At 43.6% G+C, this 13,342-nt stretch overlaps 1 protein-coding gene across 1 annotated transcript; it reads right to left on the bottom strand.

Annotated features, from left to right (window-relative positions):
- Positions 1 to 294: 294 nt before the first annotated feature.
- Positions 295 to 10,057, bottom strand: POU2AF1 (POU class 2 homeobox associating factor 1; the record flags this gene model as incomplete). Its single annotated transcript, XM_080357915.1, has 5 exons — positions 295 to 606; positions 1,425 to 1,699; positions 1,790 to 1,832; positions 2,547 to 2,674; positions 10,042 to 10,057. 5 exons carry the CDS (start codon positions 10,055 to 10,057, stop codon positions 295 to 297), a joined length of 774 nt encoding a protein of 257 aa, XP_080214041.1.
- Positions 10,058 to 13,342: the final 3,285 nt, after the last annotated feature.

Raw genomic sequence — 13,342 nt, 5'->3', positions numbered from 1 at the left:
GTGTCTGAGGATGAAAGTCACCTTGTGCTGACGCTGAGCACAAGAACTGTGGACTATCAAAAGCCTACCTGGGAGAGGTAGCAGAAACTGTAACAGCAGAGAAATCTTGTGCTGGGCCCCAGAACAAAGCAAGTTTCACACAAGATGCATGTCATCGTGTGCTAGAGGTGGGCAACAAAACCGTAAATAGAGTTCCCACCCCACCCTCCAGCCTGCTTTTCCTCTGTACTCAAAACCCGCTGTGCTGCCAGGTGGAGTATTGAGTAGATGAGGATCAGGCCCCAGATGTGCAACTTAAAGCCCTTCAACGGAAAGAGCGTGGTTTAAAACATACGTATCATTGTCTTCATCTTCTAGAAGCAGCTTCTCAATGGGCAGCGTGCCGATGACTCGTCTGGCGTCCTCCAGCTCCTGGGGGGCTGGTTCGGGAATGGAGATCGGCAAGGGCACAAACTGTGGCCCGGGAAGCGAGGAAGAAGCTGGTTGGTACTGCAAAGGGGAGGCTGGCAGCGCAGAGAGGGGCTGAGCCCATGGGAAGTACGTGAGAGGGGGCTGCTGATCCGCCACCTCCAGCTGAGGCACCACGGCAGGGGTGGTGCTTCGGGGCTGTTAAAATAGAAGAGAAATAAAACGCAATAAAATAATTGGCCGGGTAGGGTGCGGGGACAACACTAAGGATGCTCAGTCTCACTTTTAACATCCCTTTTCCTGTCTCTCTGGGTAAAGCGCTATAGTGAGTGTGACAGTTTTCCTACGCTGGCTCCCATGAGAGTGGTGGCCGTGGGTGTCCCAGCTGCTTGCTGCTGCCAGTAGCTCACACATGAAGTTCCCTCTAGCTTTCTGTTCCCTCACTGTAAGCCCATGAGACAGCTACACCCTGTGCTGAAAACTGCCTTCTTTGGCAGTCTCTCTTGCAAGGTGCATGGGCACAACTTTGCTGCATCAAGGCTGAAGGCAGCTCCTGCCAGCTTTGAAACTATAGCCCTTCCTCACCGGTGAAGACCACAGGATGGGTCTTTGCTGCTCGGCTGCGTCGGGTTCAGCAGCTGAACTGAAATGTTAAAAGGAAAATAAGCTGCCTGAGTTCAACTGAAATAGAATTTGCTGCCCTTCATGTTGGGTCAGTAACGTGGATTTTGTCCAACCTGAAATCAAACACACTGCTACACTTGCATCCTATTTTGGCCTTGGTCTTCCATCCTTAAATAGCAATTTTTGAGAAATTTATTGACAAGTTGTTTGTCCTGTTTCACCTGGAAGATGTGATCCCTGGACAGGGCCAGTGCTAGAATGAACACGTGGCATAGATGCAAAGACATATAACATTATAGTAACTAAATAAATTATACTAGTTACATCTGTGACTCCCCATAGTTCTTGTAGGGAATTTGCAGTCATTTATACCTGGGTATTTTTTGACTTACTGCAAAATTGGTGATCAGCGGTTGAGAAGTGTAAGTCAGAACAGATGAAGGTCCAACCAGAGTGTAACTGGGACACATAGGCTGAACATACATATCCGCTGTGTATGGACAGCTGACGGCTTCGTGGGACACATAGTCAGGGTAAGTGGTCCACTGAGTTAAGGGCTGTAAGGATGTGGGAGAGGGTTGGGAGATCCAGCCAGAACAGAGCGCTCCTTCATCTGTGACGGGCAATGCAGGCGTAGCAGCAGCATCCATATCAATGCAAGGCTGGCCTAAAAGTCAGGAAAAGATTAAAGGTCAGTTTAGCATAGTCTTCCCTGCAGCAGGGCTGGCAAACACTTAGAAAGTCAGGGAAACATTACCTATCGGTGAATAAGAAGGAAGTGGCTGATGGGGCAAAACAACCTAGAAGAGAGAAGAAAAATGTCCAGGGATTAAGATCACAAGCATTAAACTCAATCCTATCTGAGAAGCACTGTGGGACAGAGCATACTAGCTAATACCAGCTGATCATCAGCTACTACTTCAATGTCAGTGCCTGGATGTTCCCACCTGCCTCTGCAGAACGGCCAGGAGAACTGAGCCTGGCAGCCAGTACACGTAATTCCAGCTCTGTTCACAGCCCTAGCCAAAGTCCAAGTGCCTCTTTGGCTCAAGTGGGTCTTAAACAGTATTTAAGCCTTGTGTTGCAGGGGGATTTCCTCCTCAGAGAGGAGTCAGTCAAACTGCAGCCTCCAGGGCAGATGGGGAGAGGTAGGCTGAAATGAGAAGCAGATAGCCAAGGATGGATCTGGCTGATCTCTTTTTGTGCTCTTGAACAAGCTGCTCAACTTCCAACCCACTTTCTCCTCCTAGGAGTTAGCTCCTGTCAAGTGCAAAGCACTTTAAGTCTTCCATTAAGTCAATGGCAACTGGAGGTACTCAGCACCCTAAAGACACTCCGTCTGAAGTGAAGATGTATTTAATGGTGCCTGCAGGTAACATAAGGCTGCATTGCCTTCAAAGCGCTTTAGAGATGCAAAGATTTCTTTCATTGCCAAAGTATTGCCAGCTGGTGACAGGGCTTGCCAACCATGTAGCTACTCAGGGAGAATTTTCCATCTCTGTTTTTTGTCCTACCGTCGTAGGTGCTGTTGCACTGGCATTATGAACGTTTCCCCGTTTCCTTTTCAATAGCTCCTTCACTGGCTCTTTGACTCGGACGCCTTGATAGGGCCGGGGCTGTGGCTGCTGTTCTGGAGCAGAAGCTGAGAAGAGGAAAAAACAAAACCAAAACACACAGGTGACATCTATTTCCCTTCCTTGCCATTTGCAGAGAGCCAAAGTCTCCACAGCAGGCTGCTTGTCTGTGGCCTGTACTAGTCACACTAGTCAATATGGCTGGAGCCATAAACATTTTTTCCTTAGCTAATGGTGTCTTTTGGCCCATACGACTTCAGATGGCATAGTCCTCCCTCCACCTTTGCTGCTCAGATGCTGTGATCACATAGATGGATCGCAAGGACAAACTAACCTGAAATAAGCATGCTTGCAATTCTCTCCAGCTGTTAAACAGCTGCAGCAATACCGAGAAACTCACCCTTTCTCTTTTTTTGCCTCCAGAAGAGCATTTTATATGATTTACAGCATGAGAGCTTCTGCAGGACTGAGAGCAGTGATGGCCTGCAAGCCAGAGCTGGCGGTTTCCCTTCCATACCAGCAGGTGTTCCTATGTTCTGCAGAAGCCATGCCCTATCAGGCACGGGGTGCAATGAACATGTTCTGTTAAATAAATAGGCGTATTGCTCTAGACATTTATGAAAGCCAGGGAGGATGTATGATAAGGAAAAAGCTGTTGCTGCTGTTACGCGGCGAATACTCCATTCCTAAAAGCAACAGCTATCAACAGACTTCCATTGCCCTATGGGGACATACTGTACAGACAAGCAAAATAAGAGTAGTAGTAAGCCATACAGTATAAAGGGACCCGAAAAAGGACTTAAAAACTTACCAACTAGGTAGTCAAAAAGAAAAAACACAGAGAGGTAAGAAATAAATGCTGGTGTTCCCACTGTCTCTAGATTAAATCTTTCATTTCTTTACAAACAATAGACAGTGCTTAGAAGTACTGTGGTATGAGCTGTACTGAGAACTCTGAAAAGGAGCTGAATGCTAGGCAGGACATCTGAAATGAAGACCATCACAAATGTGTGTTCTCGGCCTTCGATGACATTCGTTTATATTGGGAAATTATCTATTTGTGCTTTACTGAAAAGCTCTTCAGAGTCGGACATTGCTGCTGTTGTTTGTGCTGCATCAACTCCACCAAAGCGAATAGGAGCTGTGCTACAGACGGCACGAGAGGCAGCAATCTGCCTCTTGGGTGGTGTCTTATCCCTGAGTCATCACACTGATTTCAAAGGGCCTCCTTGCAGAATTAGGGTGGGGAAGGATGGCAGTTTCTGGCTCCAGGTTTGGGGGATGGGAAAGAAGAAATTTACTGTAAAAGCTGACAAATATACCTATTCAGAGTTTCCGGTGTAAGCAGAGTACCAAAAAAAAAAAAACAACAAAACCCCAAAGTCTGCAGAACATATTTCGGTTCCCCCAAGCTGACCTCCAGAAATAAAAATAATGACAGCACAGCTGCTTTTCCACTGTTCATGTGTGCAGCAGATCTGAGCGTTACACATGAACCATGGCAAAACTGCTTTTGGCTTCAGTCTACAGTTCTTCATAAAACTAAAGCAATATGATCATTGAAAAATAAAAACGTTTTGAGAAATAATGACAATTTAAATCACCTTGCCAAGGAGGTTCCTGGGTTTAGTAGCCTCCAACTCTTCATACAAGGGTTGTCTTAATAATCTATGAACCCTGACTTGCACTAAGTTTCAACTATATGTTTAAGTCATGAGCTGCAAAAACACCAAGGTCCTCATGCCCAAATTCCATTCAAACAAATAAAAGCAACAACATGTGTGCTCAAGTGCCCACTGCGTTCCAGCTTGTCTAAGGCAATTCAAGGACCACATGAGCCATATGCTGTTCCTTAATAGGCACTGGACCTTGATTTGCAACTGGTCTCTGAAAATGGAGCAGTATGAAGCATCAGAAGTCAAGAAAGAGGGAATCTAATCCAAACAGCAGGAAGCTTTGCAATAGTTTCTACGTGTAAATATATTTTAGCTCATTGCAATGCCATTTTCAGGCTGCCGTACCAATCTGTGGTGTACATTTACACTCAGGCTCCTTTCAATGTTATCACATACTGTATTTGTTGAGCGTCGACAAAAGCCTAGCACAAACCTTGAAGACTTCAGTAATCTTTCAAATTGGATGGGTAACACACCAGCTAATGAAAAGGTACCAAATGCAGTAGTCCCACTAGCTCTGGGTATCAAATGACACCAGAAGAAAGCACATCATGATTTTTGTTTCCAGACCACTCTACAACTCAGCCTGAAAGTGTCCAGAGTGCACAGACAAGGTTGAAGGTTCGGTGAACTCTGGATGAAGATGAGACAACTCCATCAGTATCGTTGTTAAGGTTTTCCTTCTGGTCCAAGTTGTGCTGAACACAGCAGGCACAGCCAGTGTGGATCTTGCTGTTTGCTTTTGGGGAGCAGCTCCAACCCCAGCTCATGGGCTGACAAGAGCTTCAGCAACACACTTCACAAGACCCCTTCCCAAAGGGGGACAAAATGCTCAGCAGACTAATGTGTTGGGAGATAAACCTATAAACCCTGCCTTTCAGTTGTTTGTGCTTTGGAGAACCTGAGGAGTATCCACAGCATCATAACAGCCAACAATATCCACTTTTAACATGGTATTTGTCATCCCCAGATTTCTGTCAGTATAACATCAATGTACGTCCTTTTAAAGATTCCTACTTATAATAACATCCCTGAAATTCTGGTCTGAAGTAGAAGATCAGACAGGGAAAGCATGCCAAGACGTTGCTAAACAATTAAACCAAGCCAATTCAAAACGCACCTCCCTCTACATGTTTATTTAACCATTGCTGCAACTGGAGGGAACATAATGGCAAAACAGCCCTTGGAAGACTGCAAGCATTGAAGCATGACAAGTTTCAGATCACTAAACTTCACATGAGCACCACTGGCCTTCACACACAAACTGCAGATCAGTTTAAGCTTCACCCTCTCAAACAAGTCAGAATGATTTCCCATCAGGCCGATTTTCAGTTCGAAATACACTGCTGGTCTCTAAGAGTTTTCACACCAACCTGCCTGCAAGAGCAAGTGACACACTTGCCTTTGTTTCAGAAGATTTACTGTTTCTTTGCTCGCACACTGACGTGTGATAAGCTTATCAACTGATCAGCGTTAACAGTGTCAATATTTTTCTCTTTTCTTCTTTCAGCTCCAATATAATAAAAAAAAAAAATAATAAAAGAAACACAATAGAAAACTTTTTTCTTATTTGCAGTAAGAGCAAAAAGCAAACAGTCAAGTCTTGAATAACAAGGAAAATTCAGATTTCAGTTCACAAACTAGTGAGTTTCTGGCTTGGATATTGAAGACTAAATTGCATTAGGCAGCTGCCAACGTTTTTATTGCACACAGTAAACTTTGGGTAATAAAAATCAAAAAGCGGCTTAGCTTTGTGTACACTACTTGATTGCTCAGGCTCTAATCAAAGTCTTACAATAAGACATCAATGCCCATTTAGCAAGCGATTAAATATTTCATGATGGTTGTCTGCATTTTATGTTGACTTCAAATACAGAACTCTTCAAAAATACTTCTTTAAATGTATTAAAGATACATTGGTAAAGATATATTGGGTCTGCCACTGCTTTGGAAATGAATCCTGTGATTGGAGCTGACATCAGAAACGAAACAGCTGGTTCTGTGACATTGATAATGTTCTACAGTACATCATGGACTGAACAGGCGGCTCTTTTTGTGCATCTGACACATCCCAAATCTCCTTTGAAATGTTACCATTATTTTTTATAGACAAGCCTGATAAGCAAAACTAGACTGAAGTGGATCGTTGTCTATACTGTTTGTCACACTACGGGTAGGTATTTCAATAAAGATTTAGTTAAATGCAAAGCACTAAGTGACAAAGGAGAGTTGGATGCATTGGCCATGTAGTGGTGAGGGCTACTAAAAGTTATCAGTTTCAGAACAAGAGAACCCCTATTACAAAGGGGAAGCTGAGATAGACAGAAAGTGTCTTAACCTTAAGTCTCACCCGCATGTCCTAATTCCTCTCAGCCCATAATACTCTTTCCATTTTAGTAATGCAAGCTTTCCATTTAATTGCTTATGTGGTCATTCGTAGAGCCTGCCACCTGCTTTGTAAAGCATGGATGGGCTCAGCTTTCATACTATCCATCTTTCCCAGTGGGGTTTTACCAAAATTAAAACTCACAAGGTGCAGTGTATCGCAGTTTCACCTCTCAGTCTCATTATCTGATACTTTCAAAAAAGCTGTACAGAGCCCCACATCTGTTGTGGGCAGAAAGGGCTTTATGCACGTAAAAAGCATTTGGGAAGAGGTTTTCAAAGGTGCGAATTAATGTATCTCAGTTGTATGGGAATCCAAGCAGTCAGCAGAACTATGCAGACACCCCACTGGACTGCAACAGGAGTTGAGTGTCCAAAGCATCACCGAAATGTGAAACTCTTGCAGAGTTTCAACCTACTTGCATACCCTCTTGTGCCAGAAAGCACTTGCATGAAAGATACCTTCGTTTTGTTTTCAAAATACAACATGAGGTAACTATCTGCGTAAAGACACATGAGAGCAAAGCAGCTGATGCTGCCCATTAGAAGCTTCCCACCCTTGTAGGGTTGCTGGGCTGCAGAGTGGGTTTGCTTCCATTCAGAGAATCCTGCCAAAAGCTGGGAAGCCCCAACCAGTCACTTCGCTCCTGCCGTGGGAGGGGATGCTTTCGGGCTGAGACACTCTCTGGGGTTTTGCTGAGCGGAAGCTCTGGGCCCCACTCCTGCAAAGAAGCGCACTGTGCCGTGACGCCGAGGGAGCGATCGCCAGCGCAGGGCCAGCCATGCGAGTCTCCCTGGAGGACAAGAGCCTCTGACCATAGCAGCTGAGGGCAAGGTCTGTTAGTTTTCTTTCTGTTCCTGCAGGGCTTTCTACAGAAGCACCCCCTGAAGAAGCAGGGAATCTGCCCTTCAGAAAGCGCCCATGGGAAATGCCCTCTGGTGAGGTCGCACCTATTTAAATGAGTTCTTGAGTCACTCTTGGGCTCTCAGTTTAGAGGAGATCTTTATTCTTTGACGTTTTGTTGTTGTTTTATTTTTATAGCTAGGGAAAACATATGTGAATCATACTATTCCTTTTGAAACCTCCTATCTTGCTAAAAATAAATAAATTAATTAATTAATCCAAGTAAATAATTTCCAAGCAGGATAAAGGTCTCTCTCACATGTGCCCCAGTACATGGTCATGTGCCTCTCTAGTCTGGCTAGTTCATAATTCAGCAGTTTAGATCACAGGAGAGCAGTTTACATGCCAGGTGAGAAACATCAAACCCTGATACCTGTTCCTGGGAGCGTCAGCCTGTGTCTCATTTACCTGGCTCGTAAGCACGGTACCACAGGGCACGCAAAACAAAACAGTTGCTCTTGCCATGATTAAAGCCATCTGTCTCTAGAGCAACTATAGGATGCTTTATCCCATTGCTTGGGGGAAAATCTTCACTCCTCAGAAGCCTCCCACAGACTTATTTATTGCCATCTATTCAGGATGCCCTGTTGCCAGAACACCTGAATAAGTAATTTTGGTTTTAACTATACTGAAACTCTCTGCATGGCAGAGGAAAGCTCCTTCTGTTTCTTTGGTAGGGAGCGAAGCAGGGCTGTTATGCTCTCCCATTAGCCTAGGGTTCATACAAGCACATACCAAGCCCCCTGGACACCCACACAGCCTCTGCATCCGTTTATGCTGTAGAGCAAGGCAATAGCTCACATGGGAGCACTGGAGCAGCCATGTGGTCACAGGTGGTTTGAACCAGACAGTGCAGGAAACATGAGGCCACAGCTGGTCACAGCAAAAGGAAATGTAGGTGCACCGGAGACACCAAATGGAGACTTACAGAGACACTGAGAAACCTAACGGAAGCCTTTGGGACCTGGCACGTGAACACCTGTACTGACCTGACCAATCTACCTACAGTCGCAGGGGAGATCTCCAGCAATTGCAGCCGAGCTGCCTACATCCTGGTCATCAGAACATTCTTCTTGTCTACCTTCAAAGCCAAAGTACATCATTCATTATTGTAATGGTATAGAAAAGAAGCAGGGTTAAGAAGATAACAGTTGCATGTCGGTAAAGGAACCCTAACCATGCAGAAGTTGGCTTGTCTATAAAATATCAATGGGAAATGGTTCACATCAAGATAGAGGTTTTGACCTCTTCTCTCATTTCTGCTCACCTTTGAAAGCACTACACACATTAAAGAAAAATGCAAAGGAAAAATACCAATTCAGTCAGCAATTTTGTTCTGCCTAAAACATCAGGTTGTTACTATTGCTTTGTCATTGGAGAAAAAAATAAGGGACTTCTGAGATGGAAGATTAGATCCCAGTTTTGAATCGAATCATCTTACAGTATTCCCTACATCATACATCTACTGATTCTGAAAACAGCACGAGATAAAGGGGGAAACCAGGTGTGTTGCCGCAGTGCTCCGCTTGCTGTTTAATGCTCGTCAGACAAATTGAAACGTGATTGAATAAACAGTCAGAGCTTCTTGCTACAGGGTGTTACAGTCTACAATATAATTGCACAAATATACATTTGGGCTTCCAAAGCATTCAACTGAAAAAAAAATAGGAGAAAGGTGTAATAGAGAAAACAGACTTAACTGCCAATAAGGTTAGAAAGGTACATGCATAGCAAACCAACCTCTGAACAACCTGCAAGCTATTATATAAGGAAGATTAATGTTAGTTCCATATGAAATAAGTCCCTGGCAATGCTTAAGAAATCAGCTTCTTCAATTCAGGCGTATTGTATTATTCCAGGTTAACAGAACAACATGGTGAAAGGCAAAGGATGGCAGTACAGTTGCAAAAATGAGCATCATTTCCAGATCCATATAGTGAGAATGCAAAACTTGCAAGAAAAAAACACCTACCTGTATTATGATCAGCAAATATTCGAGCAAAGGTGGGCCAAGAGGAGTGAAATTATCTTGAAAACAAGAAAACTGATTTCCTGTAAAGTCATAACTGTATTGCCCTCAACTGCCCTGTTCCTTATCTTTTTTATTAGTTGAAAAAAATACATATATATCAAAAAAGTCACAGAAATAAGATTTCTCACAGGTTTCACTTTTAAAAAGGAAAATTTTCTGGTATGTAACCACTGTAACCTTTGATATAATACCTGCATCCTGTTATTGTTTTTATGAATCATAGTCTTCCATTTGATTCATAGCGATGAATGCCAGCAAAGCAGCGATGCCGCCCTGCGCTAATATCCCTGCTGGAAAATCAGCATCATACCTTATCACTTATCTCTCTTGAGCCATGCATCTCTTCACAAGCATTGTCTCCCATGCTATGCTAATACTTACACATCACAACCTTCAGCTTTCATTGCAGTTATGAAAAACAAATCAGAGCTCACTTACATTTTTGCCAGTGCATATTCTGTGTGAGGACGGAGTCTTTATTTTCCTTGATGAAGATAGCTTGCCTTTTAATAGCTAACGTGTGTTTGACTCCTTTACGGGGATGTGACAACTGACTGTCAGGATGTTTCTTTCAGCTTTTTAAAAGCACCATGTTCCCGCTGAACCCTGTGATGTCATCACATCCTCCAACCACAACCACTTCTATATTTTCCCTTGCTCTCCGTCGTTCTTCATCATGGTAAACAGTTCCTTCAAGAGCAGTGAGCTCTGGAAGGTATTATGCACCAAAAGGCGTTCGATATCACCATCAAACCTTGATATCACCATCAAACCTTGAACCTGCCACTCGTAGGGCTTTTACTATAGATTTACAGAATTAAGTCAAAAGGTTGTACGGCAGACAAAACACAAGGGGCTTTTAGGAGGATTTTGACCTTCTTTGGCACTAAGAATGGTCTTGCTTCACATAAGGCAGAATTCTGCTGCTTCAGATGGCTCCGTGCACCTCGGCTGGACCGAATCAGCCTACGTGCCGTGTCTGCCTGGCCCTTTAAATGCACAACGCTTAAAATACAAAACTTGAGTGTTTGCTCCTGCCTTATGAGAATCTCAACTCCCTGGGGCCACTAAATTTGAACTTATGAGGAAACACCTGTAAACACTTCAAGCCTCATTAAACGAGGACATCTTCCAGCTAAAAAAGAAACCCTTTTTTCTGTTTTGTTTTTATCAAAATACAACACTTCCCACTGAAGAAGAGATGGCTCTTCCAAAATAGCTTGCAAAGCCAAAGCAAGGCTGAGAGTTACTTGCCATACAAGTTCAAATAAGTTCTTAGCACTAATAACAGCACCATTATATCCTGCCTACTCACACTGTTGCATGAACATAACCTCTTCAGCCTCTCAAAATTCTTTCCTCTAAAATAATCAGATCATCGTGATGACTTTTCACAAGTAACACTGATTTCAGAGCTTCATTCCCAGAGAAACGTTGTTTGGAGGCTGCACACTATGTTTGGGATTCCAGCATTCCTCTCTTCCTATTGGGTTTCTAACCACTGAATTTTCATTACCCCAGTTTGCTCTCACAAATTTGTCTTCCCATACAAAGAACAAGGCAGGATCTGGTCAGTTCATTGGCCAGGAGCCTATTGAAAGAAGTTCATCCTTTCACCTCTTGCAAGTAGGTCCATCTGGGGACCATTTCGTAACATACCGTTAGTGTTGCGCTTAATGGAAAAACACAGCAAGCAGAGTGGGAAGAAATAAGGAATGTGCACCTACAAATTGCTGCCCTCCAAACCAGCACACACCTCCTCAGTCCTCAGGCACAAGGGCATTGTTGAGCCATGTTTTGCATATCTGCATTAATGCTGACTACCAGCCAACAGTATAACATCCTCTCTGCTGTTGAAGTGCTTAGTAATAGCAGACAATGTTAGCTAATACTTCATAGATGGACAGGTAAGCTAGAATCCAATAGAGCCAAATGAAGCGAGGAAGAATACTGAAACCATCTTAAGCAGAAGATTCTGGAGTTTAGTTAAAGTCAGAGCATGAGACCATGTCAGGGAGTGTTTAGAACTGTGCTCTGTTGTAGTTTTCTTCTGGAAATATCTGAATTCTGACATCACAGAGCATGATAAATCAAGTATTCAGGCATATTTCTGGCAGGAATAAGACCTGATTTTTAAGTATGAGGACACACTCTGTCTACATTTGTGCTATGCAGAGTAGTAGAAGCGCAATTTGAGTGCCATGATCTAGTTAATGGGCTGGAGTTGGACCAAGGGTTGGAATCGATGATCTCTGAGGTCTTTTCCAACCCAGTCGATTCTGTGATTCTGTAATTGTATGCTCCAGGTCTTATGTATACATGAAGGCAGACTGCATAATACACAAAAGTAAATATACAGGCTCATATTAAAATAATCTATACGTGCATACCATCTCACCTTTAACTATGCTTTAATTGTGCTTAGAAAAGCTGTGGATAACATGAAATCACCCAGGATTAAACTGCTTTTAAGGTCTTGATATCAATGCTTCACAAATACTAAACAAGGCAGATAAAGTCTTGATGTAAAAAACATCTAAAATGAGGAAGTTGCAAAAAGAGCATGTTTTCCACAGATAAAACAGCCAGCACTAGGTCAGTGTCTGATACCCGTGTCCATATTTACACACAGTTACCAGATAAACTTTGGACATGCTAACAAAGAATCACTCTCCAGAATGTAACTTCACAGTTACACATTAAGATGTAAAGGGGTACAACGCGTAGCTTGGTGATCCCACACCATGCCAAGCAAAATAAAAGCTCTGTCAAGTATAAGCTGCTTCTCATTTAATGCATTTTACAGAAAAAGAATGCAGTTTGGTTAAGGACTATTTTGTTATGAGGTCCAAAGGAAGAAACAAAACAGTGAGAAAGATGAAAAACATCGCTTAGCAAGTATGCCTCTTCCTCTGACGACCGTTTGCAAATCATTATTCAAGTTTATAGTCTATAAATATGGCTAAAGCTCAGGCTATTGTTAGATGATCAAACAGCACCAGGAGCAGAAAGGGAGCTGCACCTTTAAGAGACACACAGAACATCAACTGCAGCCTTTGCCACTAGATGACTAGATGCAAATCCAGCTGCCCATGGTCATGCCTTGACCTGTTCACCATAAAACCAAAGCAGCAAGCTCTGTATCAGGCTGCTTGTTAGAGTCAATCAAATCTTGGCTTGGCAAGGAACATCTCTGCCCTGAGCCAGGGTACAATTTGTCATGTTCCCAGTGGCTGCATTTGGAGTCATGTCCAGAGAACAAAAGATTCACAGACAGCATTATGATTTGGTCTGACTGCCACACGCGGCTGTTCAAAGCATAACCTGAAATCAGCTGAAACGCACACGCAGAGCACCTGTACACTGTGTACAGAGCAGAAACCCTTCTCTTTAGACCTGCGGTGAGACGCATTTCTCCTAAGCAGGGCTGGTGGCTCTACATGCGCAAGAACCAGTCGAGGGTTGAAGCAGATCTCAGTGGATCCCTGCAGCTGATCTCAGGAAGATGGTAAGAGCAGGGTGCAAGCGTGACTCAGACTGCAGGTGCCTTATCTACTCTTCCAGCCAAGACGATTCAAGTGTAGAGGGGAGATGGCCAGCATCAGTTTTCTTCATTAAGATATGAGATGTGTACGTTATCAGATAATACCAGCTGGAAAACCAACCCATCAGCCACAGCATTCAGAAAACCCCTGCTGGCAAACCACCCACCACCAAACAGCGGGCAAGACTTCCATTT

Source organism: Nesoenas mayeri, assembly GCF_963082525.1.
Source record: "Nesoenas mayeri genome assembly, chromosome: 22".
NCBI lineage: Eukaryota > Metazoa > Chordata > Aves > Columbiformes > Columbidae > Nesoenas > Nesoenas mayeri.
Note: the sequence above shows the minus strand (reverse complement) of the source record. Positions and strands in the feature narration are given on the sequence as shown.